The 23,305-nt window shown below is 41.0% G+C and overlaps 1 protein-coding gene across 4 annotated transcripts in view; it reads right to left on the reverse strand.

The window, feature by feature from the left end:
* Window positions 1–23,305, reverse strand: part of LOC109035824 (uncharacterized) — an 86,001-nt gene that overhangs the window by 49,978 nt on the left and 12,718 nt on the right. The window contains exon 1 of one of the 4 annotated variants that reach the window (XM_019049611.2): window positions 11,432–12,237. The exons of 2 other annotated variants lie outside the window; for them this stretch is intronic. In XM_019049611.2, the coding sequence (XP_018905156.2) occupies window positions 11,432–11,527 (96 nt within the window). In that variant the 5' untranslated portion in view covers window positions 11,528–12,237. Of the gene's footprint in view, window positions 1–11,426; window positions 12,238–23,305 lie in introns of those variants that run through there. One more of the 4 variants, XM_072302243.1, reaches the window with a different exon arrangement.

Here is a 23,305-nt window from a genome sequence, read left to right on the forward strand (position 1 = left end):
AATGTACTTTACGTTCGAAATTTGAAATTTTGAATTTTAAAGTTTTCGCGGTTTTTTGGAAGAATGCAGTGGTTGGAGCTTCCTAGGCATATTACTCGATATCAGCTGATAGCAAACAAAGGTTACCAAGGAAACCGTAAACGTTTAACAACTATCAGAGCCGCTTTCCGACGCGAATGCGTTGGAGCTTACTGCTTGTTCATCTTTGCAAGCAGCGTCAATGAGAAAAACTAATGTGTGAATCTAGCTAATTTTGCGGACTCACCCAACTACTTCAGCGTCGGTTATCGATTCCGTCGTCAAGAAGGAGTCAATACTTCCGTGCTAAGGAAGAACGCCGTATGAACATTCAAGAGTTGCTAAATTGCCCCGGATAAAACGTTTATTTTTGAAGAAAATTATGCATTTGCTCTTTGCAATTTTCAGACGTTTTAGATAAAATTGCGAACAAAATTGTCTGGAAAAATTAAAGAAAATATGGGAACGTCTGAAGGCTCATACGGCGTTCTTCCTTGGCAAGGCAGAATGAGGAAGCAGTGCGATGGCTAAAGAACAATACCGCCTAACTGAAGATTTTGGCAAAAATGAGTTGATAACTTTGCCGCATTCTACAGTATGAAATACTCAAGCTGATGATTTTAGTTTTTTCCAATTCTGCAGGGGAGCCCTTTAATGACGCTTTAATGTATGAAAAAAATGCGAATCTAACCTTATAATTACGAAAATTGCCAAGTTTTCTCTTCGTTCTTCAAAATTGTCCGTTAACGGATATAGCTCGTTAGCCATCGAAAGTCAATAAGTCTGTTGCACAAAGGAGATACTAAATAATACTTTATAATTTTGGGAATTTTTTGTATTAATTGATTTCTGGAAAACTAGGTAATTCACCCTTTCTTCCTTAAGTTTATAAGATTTTCCAGTTCCATTATCGATGTATCATTTCGATATGACTATAGTCGAAAAATGTGTACCTCCACTCCCAGGGCCGGACTAAAAGGGTGGCCACATGGTCCTCCGCCCATGGCGGCAAATTTTGCAATTTTTTTAAATGTAGGTATAAAAAAATCGGATTCAGAAAAAAAATTATCCATGAGAAAAGGGGACAAAATCTCTCTTCCCTGAGAGTATAGTAATTATAATATTTCTAATTTTGTCGTTTTCCGGTGATACAAGAAAGAGCATCTTTAATTAGCAGAGTGAAGAGAGGAACTAAACACGCAATTTGGCCGGGAGCTCAACGCAGAGAGGAATTATGACGAGGACTTGAGATGAAAAGGACAAGCCCTCGGCGCGGCGATCGGCATGTACCACATATAAGCGCCTGCAAGACTGCATGAATACTTCACCCATTGCGCCAAACACAGTGCGGTTAGGAGCGGTTGGCGGGAAACGTATAGCGCCTACAAGACTGCAAGAATACTTCACGCATTGCGCCAATCACAGTGCGATCAGCGCGACGCAGCGGCGGAGGTTAAAATGATTAAACCACATTTATGTTTGTTCTTTCATAATTTTTTGGTTCATTTCTTATAAATGGAGGACCTTGTCCACATAGAGATAGGTTTACGGAACTTAAGTTTCGCGCAAAATTCCGTGAAATTTTGCTAGTAGTGTTGACAGGGGTTTCGCAAAAAATGTATTCAACACGAGTAGGTAAACGTGTCTTATGCACCCCTCCCCCTCCGGCACGTTCACTTGATGGTTTTTATTGATGTTTCAAAACGAATGAGAAGGGGCGGCAAAATACAGGCGGCCCATGGGCGGCAAGCAGGTAAATCCAGCCCTGTCCACTCCAACATTCAACGGTACCGATTAAATGATTTACTTGCAATGTTTTAAAATCGAATTTCTGGATTTTTTTGAAGAGGAACTGACCGAAACATTTCCTTGGAATTGGCTGTGAATATGTTAAAAAGCACGAAGAAAATCAACAGAATTTTCCAGAGAGATATTTTGATAATTTCTCTTGGAAAAATGAAACTAAATCGGAGATTACCAACGTCCTAATCAGACATGGAAAAAAAGTGTTACCTGGGGTTATCCCCTGAAATTGTGGTACTATCCCAATTTCTTGGATAATATGGACAAATCCAATAAATTGTAGTAGTATCGCAGTTTAAGTTGGGGTAGTACCGCAACATTTGGGTAAGTAATCCAATGTATTAGGTGTACTACCACAAATTAATTAAGAAACTACCACAATTAATTGGAAATGTCTATGTCATCCAACAACCCCATGCTCTTTTTTTCGGTGAAGATACGCATTTTTAGACTTAACCCATCGATTTGCTAAAAATAGTGGAAACGTGCGAATGCTTGCGTTACGCAATTCATCAAACTATTTTAGCATGAACGATAATGTTTATTTCGTGCGTGAAGGTGTGTGCATTTTTGTGAAGCTATTAAAATACTCCAGCCGCCGCCGCCGGCGACAGAAAACGGTAGATCGTAAATCGTAGACCGCATAAAGCTTGCTTGTCTGATTATTTAATTTGACAACGTCGCTTACGAGCTATGTTGGCCGATCGTGAGAAATTGTTACCTCTACCTCCAGGAAAATTAACCCAAAATTCAGGAATTTGCGTGTAATTTGACAGCTCGGATTCCATGGCACGAGACAAGTATGTAAATAATCTTTCATAACATTCCATTACTTTACTCACCGTCACTAACCATACCATTGATATGCAGAGTGCACTTCGATTTTTTTACTCTCGCGCACGCCTGTTACCAAAATTATTTCAAAACGGATAGTTTAACTGTATTGCTTAACACTTCATTTCGTTCGACTTTAATTCTCGGCTAGGTGAACTGATTAATGAATCCTTTCACCTTCATTCGCGAAGAAAAAAAACTTCGGTTGAAATGGAATACTCAATTTCTTGGTCCAGGTACCTTAAGTTTTTAGTCCTAGGGACTGATCTCCAGTTCAGGTGATTAAAATTGTTTGTAAACCATGCTGAGAATAGGTTGTGCACAACCCCCCCCCCCCCCCCCCCCGAGGACTTCGGTCAACTGACCCGAAGTTCGATTTCTACGACTAAAAACTTCGGCATATTTTAAATAAACCAAGGTTATTGTATTGTAAGGTATAAACCAAAATGTCGCTTCGTAGGACTCATTTTTGGATACGTAAGTACAGAGGGCCTTCAAAAATACGCATATGCAACCCCACGACGGTCGTGTTCGAATAGTTATCTCACAAATCCGAGACTGACATTCAAATTGACGCCCATAGTGTGAAAGAGAGTGTTGTATCGTAACGTGTCCACACACTGATAAATTAGTATATTTTGATCTGAATGACGTTTTTAAGATAAAAGGAAAAAAATTAGGGTCGAGAGATTGATAATAGCTACAGAACACTTATAGGAGCGATTTAAACATTGATTTGGGAGTTCTTAAATTTTCTCACTCCCTCATATTTCTCTGAAGTTCGGAGATAACATTTATCTCATGAAAAGACTCGGATTTTCTCTTGCTCTCTCCCAGATTCTCTAAAGAAAAATAAGATTTTTTAGTGTAGAAAATCTATTGGTTGATTTTTTTCTTCCTTTTTTTTCGTGACCCGGACCATCAGAATAAACTAAAGGTCTCAGAGCGACCAGCGACCAGGAAGGATATTCCCGGTTTTCGAAACCGATTCCCCGACCAATTCCCTGTATTTCCTGAATACTTTTCATTCCCTGATGAACGCTAATAATGCTCGGATTTTCCAGGCCCTAGACACTGCGCCTGTTTAAATCAATAATGAAGCTAATATTCGAAATGATGAAACTTCAAACGTTTCGAAAATAACGAAATGGCTTCTGCTCACAGAGCGGCTAGAGGACAGTCCGAAGAGTTGAAATGAAGATGCGAACTACGTGTTGCAAAACCGAACATACAATAGGAGAATGATTTTGATGACACAACAGTAGCATATCAGTAGTTGATAACACTGTTTTTCCTTAATCTAAATATATAATAAATAATCGATTCTAGGTTAGCCAGTCTAACTCGATAAATATCGATTTTTTTCAATTGAAAAACTCAGTGGTGCCAACCTCGAGGGTCGAGTGCAAGGAAAAACTCGATTTTCTACGTCATCTGGCCGCGATGGATTGACGCGGATCTAAACGTAGCTCAATTTCCGCTTGGACCGCTCGGGTTCGCCCACGCAGAAATCTTCAAAGTTTTCTTTTCTCTCGCCTCTCTGAATTGCATCGCCACCATGGCTTCGCTGTTAAGAAAACGAACCCATTCTCGATATTTTCTCTAGCTCGCGTTCTCGGAACTTTCGAGTCGGGTCAAGTCCAGCTATTTTCAGTCGAGGCAGATTTTTAACATTTTTGCGTAGTACCCATAAATCATCGTTTCCCAAACTATAGAGCATGATTCAATGTCAACGTTCCTCACCACTCGTGATTGGTATTCTTACAAGAAAACTTTTGGGAAAACCTTTATGAAATTTTTACTAAATTTCATTTCGATTAAGTGCAGACAGGGGCGGATCCAGCAATTTGGCAACACCGGATTCCTTCCATTTAAACCGACGCTAAATAATCGATTCTTGTCAGAGCACCTGGTCCCTCCAAGAATCGACACATTAAATCAAGTTTAAAAGGAGGAAATCCGGAGTTGCCAAATTACTGGATCCGCCAATGCGCGCAAAAAACCGCAAGCGAAAACCAATGGCACCATCGTATTTTTCGTGAAATTTCACACGAGAGAAAGTACGAATATCGCAAATCCCTGACGCATGCAAGAGCTCCTTCCTTAGACAAAAAAGTCTTTGCGTTTCCCTGACTTTTCAAGGATGATGAGGATGGAATTGGTTTTAACGAGACACAGTTTTAATGCCAGCCCACATTTCGCAACAGTTATTTTACAGTGCTGATACCAAAAGCGGGATGATAAAATTGTTACACGTCGTCCGTGACAGTGACTCATTATCAGTAAATGTACTCATTTTTTCAATACCAACTGTGCAGTGAGGTTTTTACTGCTACTTAAGTCCATTATATTAGATTGGATCCATATAACAATAATGATAACACAACCTCTCCCAATCTCCCTAATGAGAATGGATCGATAAGCATCCGTGACGTCGTTCTGGAACAATCCACTGGGCACCCCACGAAAGGGTGGACGGAGGGTGGTGTGGAATGGAGTGTGTAGAGAAGAGCGGGGAGGGGTGGGGATTCGTCGTTTGTTTACACAGCGGTGACGTAATAATGGATATATTATTACGTCATGGGATGGCGCCACGAGAAAAGGCCCGCGGAGGAGCGAATCGCATCTTCTTTTGGATCAACAGAGGATTCGATGAATATTTTCCTCACTGGATTTCTGTACGGAACAACTCGAAAATTCTCCTTGCTGCAAACGAACTTCGATTGTCGTGACGACGAAAGCAACGTCTACTGGAATTGAATCAGTTCGAGTTTCGAGTATCGAGTATCGAGTTCGAAAACACACTAACTCGGGAAAAAAAAATGTTCAGGAAACACCTAAAACTGCGCGGCGGGCGAAGAAGTTAGCTTAAGAAAAACCTTTTTGGTGCCAAAATAAAAGTACTAAGAGACTTTGTAAAGCACCAAGTTGAAATCGATACACCATGTTTGATGACAGAGAATTAAGCGTTTAAAAATTTCCGAGTTGGTGTGTTTTCGTTCTCACCGACTTTCAGATTCTGATTTTTCATAGTCTGCCCTGAAAAATTTATATTTTTCGACCTGCATAACGCTTGAATATGTATATAACTTGTTGGCACAAGGTATACTGAACCGAAAAAAGAAAACCGCAAACCCGTAACCCGTTTCCCTTGAAATGGCCAATAATTGGTATTTCCAATGAAATACTTCGATTCTTCCCTTTTCCCGTCGCTGTTTCGAGCACTTCCGATTGCAATTTCGAAATTTCCTTTTGCGTGCAGATGCTTCTATCCATAAGTGTAACTAAACCGTAAAAAAGTGAAAATCGAAAAAAACCCGAGTTGGTGTGTTTTTGAACTCACTGATTCAATTACGCTCTTTCTGGTTGAATCCGTTTAAATATTCCCTTAATGGGCGGGGTACCTTGAAGACCAAGGATATCCTCACCATCGGAATTTCTTTGAAATCCCTCTCATCCTCCGAGTGGGCTTTTGCTTTTGAATGAAGGCTCTTTCAACAACCGACCACGCAATTTGTAGTAGCGGCGCACTCAAATCATCAGCTGAAAGAAATGCCATCGTCGGGTGCGTAAACCTGTCATTCAAGCTCAGAAGAATTAAGTGTTTTTCCTTCATCGATTCCATCTTTATTATTTCACTTCCGCGTGTATGTAAACCTTGACCTGAGTCACGCCCTGCATACAACCCTGATCATACGCTCATGATTTCACCCCCGAAGCTGTCATCCCTTATCGATCGTGTAGAAAGTTTTTAAGGAACCAACGTACGTAGCGGGGGTGTTTTTAGGGGGGAGTTCCCGTCGTTTGTGTGTTCTTGCCTCCATTTGAACCCCAATTAATTCACGGAAAAAAATTATCACAATCTCGACTATACTCCTGACTGATTTTGGCACCAGTTTATAAGAGCAGTTGCACCAGCAAGGTCTTGTCTCCACGGGACGTTCTCATGGGATTTTTCCCAAGTTCGAATCGCAAGGATGAAACTTCTGGGATTTTTCCCAGTTACCGTCTCCACGGGACGGGGCTCATATAATGTCCTGCGACAAGTTCGCATAGGTAGGTAAGTTAGTTAAAATCAAGTATTTAACCAGGATTAAAATAATAATTGAACAAGACGACTGACAATTTGACACATTACTTTAACTAAACAAGCACGAACAATGGAGTAACCAACAAAATATCGGAGAGTTTACTTTTACTTCTTCTTCCTCTCTCAGTTGGTCCTAGGGATATGAGGACGATACTTGGCACTGGGAAAAATATTCATCCCAATTTCGTAAGACCGTATTTGAGTAGACGATTAATTGTCAAATGAAACTTTGCAACGTTGTAAAAAAATGCTTAATTGCACGGCAACGTGCAAAAGTTTCAACCAACAACTTTTTCTAATTCACCAACAAAGCTTGCACAAAATATTTCGGGCCAATCTCGTTATATCTCAAATAAAATTCACAAGTTTTAAAAGAAAACTCGCGAACGTATTGGAGCGCGAATGAGTGAAGTGTCAAATAAAACTTCGCAACTTTGATCAAAATCAAGCCCTCTATGTTACAGGAACTCTACTCTGCTGCCGTGCTAGGCAAAAACGCCGTATGAACATTCGAGAGTTGCCAAATTTCTCCAGATAAAACATGTATTTTTGAGGATAGTTATTCATATTTCTTCTTGAAAGCTTCAGATATTTTAGATCGAATTGCGAATAGAATTATCTGAAAAATTTGAAGAAATATAATCGCAACGTTTCAAAAAAAGTCGGTTTTTACTTAAGTAAATCTGGCAACGTCTAAAGGCTCATACGGCGTTTTTCCTTAGCACGGGAGTCTAGGTCTTCCCCTCTTAAACGTCGCACAACGGATCGAGTCAATTAGAGAGTTGACATGAAATGGACTACAACTGAAAATTTTGATGTTTATTTCGTCATGCACGGAGAAAAAAACTTCGTGCGTGGGACCCGAAGTTTAGATAATATGGATCTCTGAAGTTTTCGGATTGAGCATCTGAACACTTTAGGTCCGGCTGCTGAAGTTTGGATCCAGATCTGAGACTTCAGTTCTTACATCTGAAGGACTTCGGTTTTCTCATCCGAAAAATTTCGGTTCTTACATCCGAAAAATTTCGGTTCTTACATCCGAAAAACTTCGGTTCTTACAACTGAAATACTTCAGAAGTACAACTGAAGTTTCAGATGTGTGATCCGAACCTCGACAGCTACACCTGAAGTGTTCAGATGCTCAATCCGAAAACTTCAGAGATCCATATGACCTAAACTTCGGGTCCCACGAACGAGGTTTTTTTCTCCGTGTGCACATTTTAAATTTCTAGGGGTACTTTTAGAAGAAAATTGTACGAGAAAACCAATTGTACCACTTTTAAAACCTTAAAATTTTGTATAAACAGAGTCATAAGCTTTAAAAGTAAACACATTTTGTCCGACCTCTCCTACTGAATTGGTCCACCGTGCATCGTTCCGAATTAGATAATGCTATTCGCTCGACGGCAACAGGTAGGGCGCTGAATTAATCCAACTACCAAGAATACCACCGACAGACAGCTTTCAAGAATCACTTCAGCCTACGAGGCGAGGGGGAGGCATTCGATTTTACAGTGGGGCGCTTCAGGCTTCACCCCAAGTGGCAAGTGTCGACACGCTGATGACGGTGACAGTCCGTTGGGGACTTCGCAGCTCAGCGCTCCCGTGAGCTGCCGAATGCAACAGGTTGTGTGGTGACAACCTTCGAATAAGATTCTATACTATACACTAGAAAAAAAACACATTGGATCTAAAGTCCAGACTCTTGAAAACATTGACAAGAAAAAGGACTCTTGATTCAATTAGATTTAAGTTTAAATCAAGAACCAAGCCTCTTAGTTTGAGCGGATTCCCTTTTGATTTGAGCTTAAATCTGATTGAATCAAGAGTCCATTTTCTTGTCAATGTTTTCAAGAGTCTGGACTCGAGATCCTATGTGGTTTTTTTTTCCAGTGCACCGTGCTAAGGGAAAACGCCGTATGAGCATTCGAGAGTTGCCAAATTCCCGTCGATAAAATGTTCATTTTGGAGGAAAGCTACTTATACTTTCCCCCGAAATTTTCATGAGCTTCGGGTAAAATTGCGAGAAAAAAAATATCTGAAAAATTGGAGGGAAGATATTTACAACTTTTTCCTAGAATTCGTGAATTACGGAAGGCAATTTGGACGTATTTCTACCAAACAGACCTATGTGCAGGTGAGATATATGGGGTGTGCTCGTTAGTTCTCTTTGCGTAAGAGTGAATGAGAATAATAAAGCGCCAGTGGCGTCAGCGGGAATGATGAAGCCGGGGCGCGAGGGCCGAGATCGTCGTCGGGGCGCTCTAACTCATGAGCCCTGTCCACAACGCTCTCTTGCCATGCCCGCGGCTCATGACTCCCGCATTCAGTCGGCACATAGGTCTCTTTGATAGAATGTAATATCCCGCTTTTCCAGTTCTTCAAAAGGAACCACGCCCTCTTTTACATTGTTTCTTATGCAGATTTCTAGAGCACACCCCATATTTCTCACCTGCTCACAGTTCTGTTTGATAGAAATACGTCCATTTAGCAATGCCCGTTGGCTCATACGGCGTTCTTCCTTAGCACGATGATATAGATGTCGTCGAGGCAAATCAGTATCTCAAAAGGACGGTCAACTCATTAAAACTTTGAATCTAGCAAAATGGATGTTACGATGCCGTTTGTTTTTTATTTGTTATTATTCTAAACTTATTTCAAGTAGTTCAAAGGTATTATTCTACCTCTCCTTCTCTATTGCTAATGATTAATATATATATTATTCTACCTCTCCTTCTCTATTGCTATAATGATTAATATATATATTATTCTACCTCTCCTTCTCTATTGCTAATGATTAATATATATATTATTCTACCTCTCCTTCTCTATTGCTAATGATTAATATATATATTATTCTACCTCTCCTTCTCTATTGCTAATGATTAATATATATATTATTCTACCTCTCCTTCTCTATTGCTAATGATTAATATATATATTATTCTACCTCTCCTTCTCTATTCCTGTATTTGAATCCCAAATCTCTCCTTCCCACCCTGCCTCAAGCGATTATTATAGGAGACCACCGAACTCAGGTCACCCGATAAAAGCAGGGACCCTCTAATCATAAAACCGGCACTACAACCATAGTACACCATAGGAGATTGATACCTATTTTTGCCGCCATAAGTTTAAAAATGGCTAAAAAAGGATTCATTTCGTTAAGATGACTGATCACACTCTTCCTAATTAAGATATTGAAAATCTGGCCTTGCAGTGAAGTAGTTAAGATTTCCAAAGAAAACTAAATACCAAGTTTTCAAGTATGAAGAGACACTGACGCCATGAGATTTGCTCGGAGTTTACGTCCCGCGAGTTTTACAGAGTTACTCAAGAGCACGGTATTAATCCTGACTTCTTGGGTTCTCTCATTTTTATTTTCTCGCTCCCCTTGCGGATAGAGGAAGTATTTATAGGCACTCTGGTAGTTCCATTGATTTTCGGAGACAAATCCCGCACGGTACCTACCGGTCTCCTCTCATTTTCTCTTATCCTTCCTAAAAAAAAATAGATTTTCCCTAGGAAATGAAAGTGCATTCACGATTTCATCTCTCAGATAATAATGTAGAGCCAAGAGGACGCAGAAAACCAAGTCTAGAGAGCACTATATTTCTTAGACATATTGTGAGTGCTCAGAATTCTTGATTTCTTGGATTGGATTCTCTTATAGTTTCCCGATTTCTTTGGACAAATTTCCTCATGAAATCCTAGGATTTCTTCCGATTTTTCTCTCGATTTCTTTGGAAGAAAATCACTAGTCCTTCCCGAAACTTGAGACAAAAATCAACTCGTTCAACTTTCGTGTGATTCTTGAAACAAGGTAGCTAACAATATTTCATTTGATCTTTCCCTGGCGTCTTCCAATGGAATTCCCTAACTCTTTTAAGGTAACATAAGGGCACTTAATTGGACTGCCTTTTGCAATTTGGAACTATAAATTCTGGCTATTCTGGAAAAACACTCATATGCATAGGGAAACTAATGGCACATACGTTGTTTTTAAACTGGGCTAAAATTTATAGTTCCAAATTGCAAAATGCAGTCCAATTGATGTGGTCAAAACGTTGGCAAAACAACGCGATCAGCCGGCCCATCGCGGACCTGATTTTTACAATGAGCCTGGCCCCGCAAAAAATCCCCTGACCGTTGACGAAATTCCCCGACTTTTCCCGGTCGAGTTACATTTCTTGACTTTTCCAGGCTTTCCCGGGTTTCTAGGTCACTAGCCAGCCTGTTAAAAGCAAAGTCAACACAGACCAGAAAGTTTAAATACGAGTTGATCTTGGAACGGAAAGGAGGAAATTCCTGGTTTAAACATCAAATTCCCTGACTTCCCGGATATTTTCCTGGTTTTTTTCAGGTCCTGGACACTGCTTTCGGACCCCTCCTCATTCCTAATTCTTGCATCCCCTGCTGCCTCCCCAGTTGCATTCCCTGCTGTCTTCCCAGTTGCATTCCCTAACTTTTCTGGGTTATCTCAGTCGCCTGCCACCCTTTCGAAAGCAAAGTGACAGACAAAGTTGAAATGCAAGTTGATTTCGGAGCGGAAAAGATGAAGTTCTTGGTTTTTCATCAAATTCCGGACAAATTCCCTGACTTTCCCGGATATTTTCCCGCTTTTTTCAGGTTCACCATGCTCTGGGAGCCCTCCTCATTCGAGAGTCACGAAGGAACTTACCTTACCCGGCTTAAGGTGTACACGGTGAAGGGTACATTGAGGTTGCAGTACAGAAGCTCCGGCTGGTATCTATGGGCGCAGTTGCAGTAGTGTTGGGCCATATTGCCGATCGGGAACCCACTAGAAACACGTCCGATCGGGAACCGGGAACCAGGAACCCACTGGAGACACGTCCGATCGGAAACCGGGAACCCACTAGAGACACGTCCGATCGGAAACCGGGAGCTCACTGGAGACACGTCCGATCGGGAACCGGGAACTCACTAAAGACACGTCTGCTCGAGAACCGGAAACCAGGAACCCACTAAAGACACGTCTGATCGAGAACCGGGAATCAGGAACCCACTTAAGACACGTCCGATCGGGAACCGGGAACCCACTAAAGACACGTCTGATCGAGAACCGGGAATCAGGAACCCACTTAAGACACGTCCGCTCGGGAACCGGGAACCCACTAAAGACACGTCTGATCGAGAACCGGGAATCAGGAACCCACTTAAGACACGTCCGATCGGGAACCGGGAACCCACTAGAGACACGTCCAATCTGTCGAAGGAACTTCCGCACGATTCACCATGGCGATCACCGCGACGCGCGAAAGACGAGCACGGACTGGAGACGCGCGAAAAAAGGCCGGACTCGAGGCATGAGCTCCATGCCGCGGCGAAAGGCTCTTTTTTTCGCTGCCCGCGCTGCCGATAAGCCGCCGATATCGGAGTGGTGAAAAAAGCTCGGGGCGAATGATCGATAAAGTCGCCGCCTCGAGGGGCGGCCGCGCGGGGGATAAAGTAGCGGCGAAGAGACGCGCTGCGGAGTCGCCGAGTGGCGTGGCGCCCCAACTCCCGACAGCCTCCAAACTGCGGCCGCCGCGTCCCCCGCACCCGCGCCGCGTCCCCCGCACCCGCGCCGCGTCCCCCGCACCCGCGCCGCGTCCCCGGGGATATTTTTGGACGACGCCGAAACGCGCCGCGGTTTAAAAATACGACGCCGCGGGCTCGCGGACCCGCTTTCCTGAGCCGCGCAAAGGTCGAGGAGTGACCTTACGCCAGGACCCACCGCGGCGGCGGGTTATCGGCCGGTGGGGCCTTTGCCGCCCGTCCTCGACGTGCCAAAGGCGCGACGGAGCCGCTGCCGAAGGGCTCGCTTCATCCCTCATCCCCCGCCCCCTACTTTGACCGTCTCCGGGACGCTCTGATTGCGCACGCTTAAGGCCTAGATACACACGGCGATTAATCGCCGCGAGTGAGAGACGGAAGCCAATGGAGAGCCTTGATTTCGATCCATTGACGTCGATATATCGAAATCAAGGCTCTCCATTGGCTTCCGTCTTTCAGTCGCGGCGATTAATCGCCGTGTGTATCTAGGCCTTTAGTAAGACATTCAAGTTTCGATTCATTGGGAACGATGAGTATAGACCGTGATGCCGAGTTTCTCGCCAAATCCAGGGTTCGCTGGAAAAAAAAAAAAAAAACACATTGGATCTAGAGTCCAGACTCTTAAAAACATTGACAAGAAAAAATACTCTTGATTCAATCCGATTTTTGCTTATATCAAAAGGAAATCCGCTCGAAGTAAGAGGCTTGGTTCTTGATTTAAAACTCCGATTGAATCAAGAGTATTTTTTCTTGTCGATGTTTTTGAGATTCCGGACTCTAGATCCAATCTGTTTTTTTTTTCCAGTGAGGGTTGCCACAGAATTTAGAAAATGAAATTCCTTGACATTTCCCTGACACATTTTGGTGGAATTCCCTGACAATTGGAGATGTGACGGATGACGGATGGTTAAGAAGACATAATTGAAAATAGTTTTCAGGAATTTGTTGTCCGAAACCTCAAACCCGTTCTAGAAAGCAAATGAAGGTGATGTAACAAATTTTCAGTAACATTTTCGTCATTTTCCCTGACATTTCGCGGTTTCCCCTGACTTCTTAAAATTCCCTGACGTTTCCCGGTTTTCCCTGACTGTGGCAACCCTGCAAATCGTTTAAAAAACTCGGGATTCTGCCCGGTTAGACAGGGTATTGCCGTCTTTGTGCCGCTCTCCAATTGGTTCATCAATTTCAGGCTTTTCGTTGGGCTCTTGGGGACCAATGTTAAGAACCCCGATCGATTATCGGGTGAAAAATCCTCTCTATTCTAATAAAAATCACTTTTAAGACGCTCGATGGACGGGGTGAGGAAGGAGAGTAAGATGGTCCAAAGAACAGAATCCGAAGCCGTTTGAACGCAGGAGTAACGCACATGCTCAGAAATCCAAGTCGACCAAGAGACGACTCTCTCATCTCGCCCAAGCACGCAAAACTTTAGAGTGAACTCCGACGGTCGAGTCTCCGACTACGGAAGGTACGTCCCCAATTAATATTAAATTCGTCGTTCCCCTCACGAAAGAACGTAACTGCATTTCAATGTTGCCGACACTCCTCCTGCAAATTGCATACTATCTAGGAGAATCTTGGGCATTCCCAACGAAAATTTCTTCGATTTTTCTTCAGATCTCGAGCAAAAATCACAAAAATTTTGAATAAAAATCGCAAAGGTACATTTTGGTAAATGAATTGATTATTTGAGTCAATTTGGCGACCTTGGAATGGAGTTACGTTCCTTCGTGCAGACACCGACGAATTATTATCGAACGATTATTTATCGATTAATTGTAAAAATATGGATACTGGAATGAGAACGGTCATTTGCGGACTAGTTAAACCAGTCGCTTGTCGGACACGAGAGATTTGTTTATATGTTTATAATATAGAATGAGCATTTAGGGGTGATTTTATTAACGACCGTAACAATTGATTAACTTATCGGACACAAAATAAACATTTTCGTGAAAAATGGGCGAATACTTCGCGCATGAATCTTTCGGAATGTAATTATTAAAAAATGAGTGACGAGGCGTGAGTGATCGATTATCGTTATTTCTCCCATTTAAAGCCACGGTGAAGAATCGATCATTAAGGTGTTCGTTGCGAACACCTTACTGATCGATCCTTTTCCATAAGTTTAAATAGTAGATCGATCGATATGTCGCAAAGCACGCCACGCCACTGCATGTCAAAGCGAAACTCCCAAACCACGCATCTTAGTTTGCGACGTTGCAGACTTCCGGTCATACTTCATTTTTTAAACGAGGAACTTCTCAACGTCAATTCTGAAAAAGTTCGTGATTTTTCTCCTCGGCGCGGCGCAAATTCTGAAAAAAACGTTGAGGGATGACGATGATGTGTTTCCTTTTAAACAAATAAAATAGGGCCGAAGATTTTTAGACACCGCGAACAAGATGTGCACTGGAAAAAAAAAAAAAAAAAAAAAAAAAAAAAAAAAAAAGATATGGAGTCCAGACTCTTGAAAACATTGACAAGAAAAAGGACTCTTGATTCAATCAGATTTAAGCTTAAATCAAAAGGAAATCCGCTCAAATTAAGAGGCTTGGTTCTTGATTTACGCTTAAATCTGATTGAATCAAGAGTATTTTTTCTTGTCGACGTTTTTAAGAGTCTAGACTCTAGATCCAATGTGTGTTTTTTTTTTTTTTTTTTTTTTTTCTTTTTTTCCAGTGTGCATGGTTTGGGAGTTACACTGTTGATATAATTTTTCATTTGACTTGTGATGCTGGTCTTTCAGAGGATAGTGAACTGTTCAAACTTCAAAAATTTTCCATTCGGCTACGGATGCCTACGTGAGTAATTAGGGAAAACTTGAACGAAGAGAGCAATTCGTGACAATCAACTTACACGACTGAGCGCTAACTATGGAACTCCTCTCCACAATAATTTGGAGACGGTAGCGGCATTTAAGATATACTTGAGCCATTTACTCACCTGAAACAAAGGAAAAATAAGATAAATTAGTGGCGGAACGAAATTAATGTGGCCTGACTTGACCACGTTCACCTCCCTTGAAATATGTAAAAAGTTTCGAAAGCAAGTCTCCGTACTTTTTTTTGCAGAAGTTATCAAAACCAGTGACGTTTCCTGACTGAAAAAGATTGAGCACAATAAACACGAAGGGGGTATAAAGGCTATCAATTCAAGAGGTAGGCTAGGAAATATCCGCGTGCAGGAACAGTTGTCTATTGTGTATTTGTGTCATTGTCTATTGTGTATTTGTGTCAGGTGTCTATTGTGTATTTGTGTCTTGTGTCTTACGCGGATTTCCTCTCAAAGTAAATTATGTCTAACTATAACCTAACAGTTCTGATGATTTTGTTTTCCTACCTAACTCCCCATGATTGATGATGAACGAATAATAAATATAAAAACAATCGTTCGATCCCAAAATTATTTGCATGCACAGAAAAAAATGAAATACTGATTTAGCGATTCAATTGTTAAAAGAAGTGACTGCAATTTTTCAAGTGTACAGTTTGCGATGGTGGAAAGCTAATTTGACCACGGAGGTGGTTAAAGTATCATTTTTTGCTTTAAAATCTACACTGAATCGTTACAGTCACTCTTTTTTAACAACAAAATTGTTAGATCAGTAATTTATTTTTTTCCGTGAGAATACTCTTTCCCTAAAACGTATACGTATAGGACACTCTGCGTTGTCGTACAGAAAAATGGAAAAAAAAGTTTGAAAAATATATCGTTCAAAAGTTTGCTAGATCAAACTTTTGACTGAGCTTTGGTTCGAGAGCCAGCGAGTCGTTCAAAAAAAATTTCTATTACTTTTCCCGGAGAACTTTTTTGATTGAGGCTAAGCCAGTGGCGATTCTTGTAAGTTGGCAACACCAGGGCCGGATTCACCTACTTGCCGCCCATAGCCGCCTGTATTTTGCCGCCCCCTTCTTATTCGTTTTGAAACTCGATAAAAACCATCAAGTGAACGTGCCAGCGGGGGAGGGGTGCATAAGACGCATTGACTCGTGTTGAACACATTTTTTGGGAAAGCCCTGTCAACACTACTAGCAAAAGTTCACGGAACTTTGCGCGAAAGTTAAGTTTCGTAAACCTATCTCTGTGTGGACAAGACCTTCCATGTTTGGCGCAAAGCGTGAAGTATTCAGACAATCTTGTGGGCGCTATGCGTTTCACGCCGACCGCTGCTGAACGCACTGTGTTTGGGGCAATGCGTGAGGTATTCACGCAGTCTTGTAGGCGTTATCCGTTTCTCGCTGACCGCAATGACCGCTCTGTGTTTGATGCAATGCGAGAAGTATTCGTGCAGTCTTGTAGGCGCTAATATGTGTTACATGCCGATCGCCGCGCTTAGAGCTTCTCCTTTTCATCTCAAGTCCTCGTTATCATTTCTCTCTAAGTCCAGGCCAAATTGCCTGTTTGGTTTCTCACTTAACTCGACTCATTGAAGGTACTGTCTCTTGTATATCACTAAGAGACGACAAAATTAGAAATTACTATACTCTCAGTAAATGAGAGATTTTGTCGCCTTTTCTCGTTTGTAATTTTTCTTTGTCTAAATCCGATTTTTTTTATACCTACACTTAAAAAAATTGCAAATTTTTGCCGCCCCTAAAATTTGCCGCCATGGGTGGTGGCCCATGTGGCCACCCCTTTAATCCGGCCCTGGGCAACACTGTTTTTTCTCTATTTATATTCATTAAAAATATCGATTTTAGGTGAGGCGATTGGACTCACCAAGAATCGATTGTTTAACAAACATGTAAATTGAGAAAAACAGCGTTGCAAACTTTAGAGAATCGCCACTGAGCTAAGCTCACCACCGAGACTCCAAAAAAGTCTATAAATACCGATAGAAAACTTACTTGCACTCTCGGAATTTCAATGGCTGATCATATTTTGTTGTTAAACCGACCAATTTCAGAGGTCTTCACTTTTTCCGCTGGCGCACACTGGAAAAAAAAACCACATTGGATCTAGAGTCCAGACTCTTGAAAACATTGACAAGAAAAAATACTCTCGATTCAATCGGATTTTTGCTTGAATGAAAAGGAAATCCGATTAAATTAAGAGGCTTGGTTCTTGATTTAAGCTAGATTCTGATTGAATCATGAGCACTTTTTCTTTTCGATGTTTTTAAGAGTCTGGACTCTAGATCCAATGTGGTTTTTTCTTCCAGTGCATACATTTAAAATTGTTTTGCACATGATTAAGGGTTGATATCGATTTTACTGTGTCTTATTAGAACCTAGATAATAATAGAATGCACGTAACAGTAGTCATGGCGAAGCTCAAGGAGACGATACAATGCCCTCTCGGAACGACAGCAATTTTCGGAAACAAAAAACATGTGATAACGCCGAGCATTGGGTGTGTTCGGTAATAAATCTTAATAAAAGTCTGGATTTTTCTGGAAATGACATCATTAATGCCCAGAGATAATGTAACTTGATAAGTCCCGTTACTTATTTCCTCGGTTGATGCCCTCGTCGTTCCCACTTGATCGCCAATTGGACTTCATTTTGCAATTTGGACCTATAAATTCCGGCCCAGTTTTAAAACAACGTATAAGCCATTAGTTTCCCTGCGCACATAGGTGTTTTTTCAGATGAGCCAGAATTTGTAGGTCCAAATTGCAAAATTCAGTCCAGTTATTATCAATGATTTTCACTGATTTTTGGGCGGGTCTAAAGCAGTGGCGTGGCGTGCTTTGCGATCTATCGATATTTCCCCATTTGAAGCTGTGGTAAATAATCGATTATTAAGGTGTTCGCTGCGAACACCTTGCTTATCGATACTTTTTCATAGGTTTAAATGACGAATCAATCGATATATAGCACTGATCTAAAGGTCATTGAACAAGTGCAAGAAAATCACTGGAGATATCTTTCTAAAAATCTGTGTTAGATGTAGTTAGATGCTTATTCACTACATGTGGAATTATTTACACGAATGTTAAATTTTTTTTCATCGAATGACATATGGACAAGGCCGGAACTGGAATTAAAGTTATTTTAACCGAAAGTCATACTGGTAAATATTTTGTAACTAATACAAGCATGTACTATAGAAACACGCAATCTACTTGAGAGAAATGAAAACTATATATTTTTTTTAAACTATCAATTGAGAATCCGGGACGGCTCGATGAAACGAGAAATATTTTGGTTTATTCATTTAGAGTTGCTGTTTTTCATGATGAGTAAAATCTTGAAATCTCACGTGAGATACCTATTTCTTGCAATTTCAGAAATCAATAAAACATTTTGAAAAAATACTTTTGAAAATTGAATGCAAAAAATTATGGTTATCGCTTTTTGATGTTTAGTAGGGCGTGTTGCATATCAAGCTCTTGAAAGTAGGTTTCATAGTTTGTATATTTTTCACAGCTCGTATGAAATTTCATGAAATATTTTGTGGAAATTCTATATTCTATATTTTTTCATTCACTTGTGCAATTCTGCTTCCAGGCATAAGACGACAATTTTTCTTGGATTTTACAATTCCACGACTTTTTCAAGAACTTGTAATACTGCTCCCAAAGGACAAGCAGTGCTTTCCTCAGCAGAATAAATGGAGAAAACACCATTAAGTCTCTCACTTTGCAGAATTTTAACTTGATTAATTCGGTGAATTTGGCAAGAGCGAGGTCGAACGGATCCGACTGACCTGATCGTGCAAATTTTGAGTGAGACAGCGCTGGCTCATAATTCGGTTCCAAAGCTCTCAGCCCCGACCTGACCCGACCCCCGGAGTGCTCGAGAGCTGTTATTAGGAAACGTGAAAACTTTGACTATTTGCCAAGGAAATATGTTCAGTATTCACGAAAAGTTACCATCGTAGCGCGCGAACCTTTTTCAAAACTACCGTTGCCATCCCAAGCTCATCCAAGCCGCGGCTGGTTACTCTGTCCGCTCTTATTATACAGTATCCACTCTCCATACTTCCATTCTTGCACTGCTTCTCGCCTCTACGAGTTCCAGGAAAACGGTATCGAGGGGCTAGTCAAATTATCAATATCAACGCTTTTCTCGCTCGATAGGGTCCCGAGGCAATTGAAACACCTATGCACAATTTCAGGGGGTCTAGCAATTTACAAAAAAAAATTCCCTGACGTTTCCATGGCTAAAACAGCCAAAAAACCGAGGAAAATTGTAAAATTCCCTGACAGACGGAAAAAATAATTCCTTGGCATTTCCCTGACAAAAAGGAAAAAATGTCCTAATTGTTTGACACGGCTGAACTGATCACATGTAAGTAAGAATGCTTCATGTTTTAGGAATACATTATAATGTAAGATAAGAGAAGAGTTGCTGACAACTTTTGACAGTTCAGCTGCTGAACTAGTTGGAAACATTTTCGCTAAAATATTCTACGCTTGGAGTATTGAATGAATCGCTAAAAATTGGTTTCGAATTGAATTCACAAGTTCTGCTAAGTTATGTTAGTAATCAAGGTACTAAGCATAAATTAATTTAATCCTACTCCTTAAAAATAGGTATATCTGATTTAAATGACTGCTATTTTCGGCCTTCAAACAAATCCATACAGTGTAAGACGGCTAAGCTAATTGGAAATAGATCTTGCAGTGTCCATAGGGACAAAGCGACATCCTCCACTGACTCCTTAGCAACAAGTGGTAACTTTTACGTTCGGGGATTTAACATTGCCTTGCGGACAATAAAGCAGGAACTGCCAGCTACCTTTTGGTTGGCTGCGCGGACTACCTCAGTCTTGGCCGGCGAACTTCGGATGGTACAATGCCCCAAACTATTTTACCACAACGTATCTGACTCAGGTCCATATTTTCCGGGTTCGAATCCCGGTAGAGGCAACACATTTTCACGGCACTGGCAAATAGATCTGCTGAAATAGATTCCCCTGCCTTGGGCTGGATCCCTGAAAATTTGGACAGCTAAGAGCATGGAATGTTATAATGTCTGTAGACATTGCGGACAATGCAAAGCATCAATGTCGGCTGTGGGTCCCGATATCGAAAGATAAGCCATAAAACTAGCAAAAAAATTTATTAAACATCGAAGGGTTTGCTAGATAAATTGCCTGGCACGTCGCTTAGCACTCGACAATGAGGTAAGGTGCATAGTTAAATGTTCGAGTTCCGTGAGTAAAAGCTTTTGCTCCATTGCTGAGATACTAAAGAAGGGTCTCGACTTGTCTCTACGTGTTCAGTAGGACTGCATTTTGCAATTTGGAACTGTAAATTCTGGCTCTTCTGGAAAAACACTTATGTGCATGGGGAAACTAATGGCGCATACGTTGTTTTAAAACCGGGCTAGAATTTATAGTTCCGAATTGCAAAATGTAGTCCAGTTCATACTCTGGGTACGTCTCCAGCTGGATGAACCAATTCATTCTGGAGAAACTCAAAAAGCAGATATCTCGCTCCTTCCAACAACACTGGAAAAAAAAACACATTGGATCTAGTCCAGACTCTTAAAAACATCGACAAGAAAAAATACTCTTGATTCGATCGGATTTTTGCTTAAACCAAGAACTAAGCCTCTTAATTTGAGCGGATTTCCTTTTGATCCAAGCAAAAATCTGATTGAATCAAGAGTATTTTTTATTGTCCATGTTTTCAAGAGTCTGGACTCAGATCCAATGTGTTTTTTTCCAGTGAAGAAATTCGACGAAATTCCAAAGAAAGTGGAACTAATATAGCTCTTATGAAAATGGAAAGTTTCTCGAGAAAAAATCAACCGGCTTCCAAGATTGGAATGATTCATCTCATGTCGTAGCTTACAATACCTACGGAAACGAAATGGACATCCATGCGATACTTAAAAATTGTCGAATTATTTTGACACTAAACATTGGGATATATTCTGATTCAGTCGTAGTTTTTACGCTGGCTCGGAATCCGTCGAGAAATAAGTCGGACCAGCATTACAAACGCGCTAAGAGAGAACATCGTATGAGCCTTGTGACGTTGCCGAATTTCTTTCAAAAATCAATAATTTTCTAGGAGACTTATGAATAATTTTCAATTATTTTCTTCTGATGTTATAGTCTTAATGGGACTATTGTTCCATTTTTTTTCGATAGTGCATAATTAAAAATTAGAATACTGGCATTTTTTCGTTGGATTTTTTAGCTGAGAAAATTACTCTCAAAGTCGCCAAAAATCCAACCCAATTACAAACAGGAAAATATCAGCCCCGGGCCTGGCCTGCCCTCATAGTTTTAAGATAGAGCAATTTTAGCCACCCGGGTAGATCCTAGCCCTAAACTTGTTTTTTCCGTGTAGCTCTATTCATGGGACATACTGCCAAGTTAAGGAAGAATGCCGTATGAACATTCGAGGGTTGTCGAATTTCCTCCGATAAAATTTTGAATTTAAGGAGATTAATGAATATTCTTCCTTGAAATTTTCAGGAACTTTAAGTGAAATTGCGAACAAAATCATCTGAAAAACTGGAAGGAAAATAATCATAAGTTTTCTCGCAAATTCGTGTTTTATCGAAGGAAATTCGGCAACGCCTAAAAGTTCATACGGCGTTTTTCCTTAGCACGGCAGTACAGATCTATCTCCGAAAATAAATGCTTAATAGGGAGGAAATTTTGCAACGTTCGAAGGTTTATACGGCGTTTTCCTTTTGCAGGGGAGTGTTAGCACACGAAGAAGATTCGGAACGGGCGCGAAACACGCTCGACGTGTTTAACTGAGTTGCTTTCGCGCGAGTTCGTCGGAAGGAACATTGCTGAGTAGCACGGAAAGAGTCGACTCGACTCCTCTACTCAGGCCGGACGGGGTGGCCAGTGAACTCGAACATGAAAATTCCCTCAAGTTATTTTTCTACGAAAGGAAATCCATACCCAATTTTTGCAAAAATCTCCAGACCTTTGAAAAAATATTAATCCCGCGACTATTTTGTGTAGGCGGATCCAGCGATTTGGCAACACCGGATTTTCTCCATTTGAACCTATGTTAAATAATCGATTCTTGACGGAGCACCTGGCCCCTCCGGAGCGATACATTTCCATAGGTTTAAATAGAGAAAAAACAAAGTTGCCAATTTGCTGGGTCCGCAAATGGAAATTTAAGCGTCGCGCTCGTGCGTTTTTCTCCCCAAACGACATTTTCTTCTGATTTTCCAAGTTTTACAAAAATTATTTGATTTTTCCAGGTTTTCTTTGGCCGATGCCACCTAGCTAGAAAAGTTTATTCCTCCAAAATGGTGGGCGTGAAGTTCCAAAAAAATATGTTACAGGTAAAGCGAGGGGGCCGGGATCGTCCATGATTATCGTAAGATACTTTTATCGGCTTTTTATAACCCTTTCCTACATTTTCCAGGCACACTTGGAACCTCTCCCCTGACGTCAGGTTTCCAAGTTTGAAAGGAAATGAAGAATACTGAGAAAAAACAGGGGTATACATCTGCAGCATTCAAGACTGATTCGATTAATAGAACGTGCTGCGTGGCATGCGCATTGCGGGCATATCGCTGCAAGCAAGAAAAACCAGAGCGCCTTCAATTTTTTTCATGCAACACGCGGATCCATTAAGCACGAATAATTGCATCAAGACGCTGAGTTTTCCTCCTATCGCGCATTTATTGGCTGTAAAACTAAGAGAAACTGAGAACAATTCGATGGTGAGGTTGAAATTACCAAATCAGGTAACACTATTTGCGAAATTAAAACTCTACTGCCACATTTCACGCTCCAAAGAAGGCAGAGTTATCGTTTTTGCACAGCATATGAGGGGCCTGGAGGACAAGGCGCATAAGTGCAGTTTTTGCTATTTCGAGATTACATGTATCCTCATTGTGGAGAAAAAGTTCAAACTGACTTTTTGATGCTGAGAAATTGGAATTTGAGAGCGAATTTTCCACAGAATGTACATTAAGACTAATTTTTCTTAAAATCATTAATATCTAAATTTTTTCAAAAACTGCACTTGTGCGCCTTGTCCTCCAAGCCCCTCATATCTTTAGTTTTCTTCGAATTTGGCCGATATTTTCTAAAATTGTGCGCAAATGGTTAAGCGGTATCTTC

Source organism: Bemisia tabaci, chromosome 7 (genome assembly GCF_918797505.1).
Source record: "Bemisia tabaci chromosome 7, PGI_BMITA_v3".
NCBI classification, from domain to species: Eukaryota; Metazoa; Arthropoda; class Insecta; order Hemiptera; family Aleyrodidae; genus Bemisia; species Bemisia tabaci.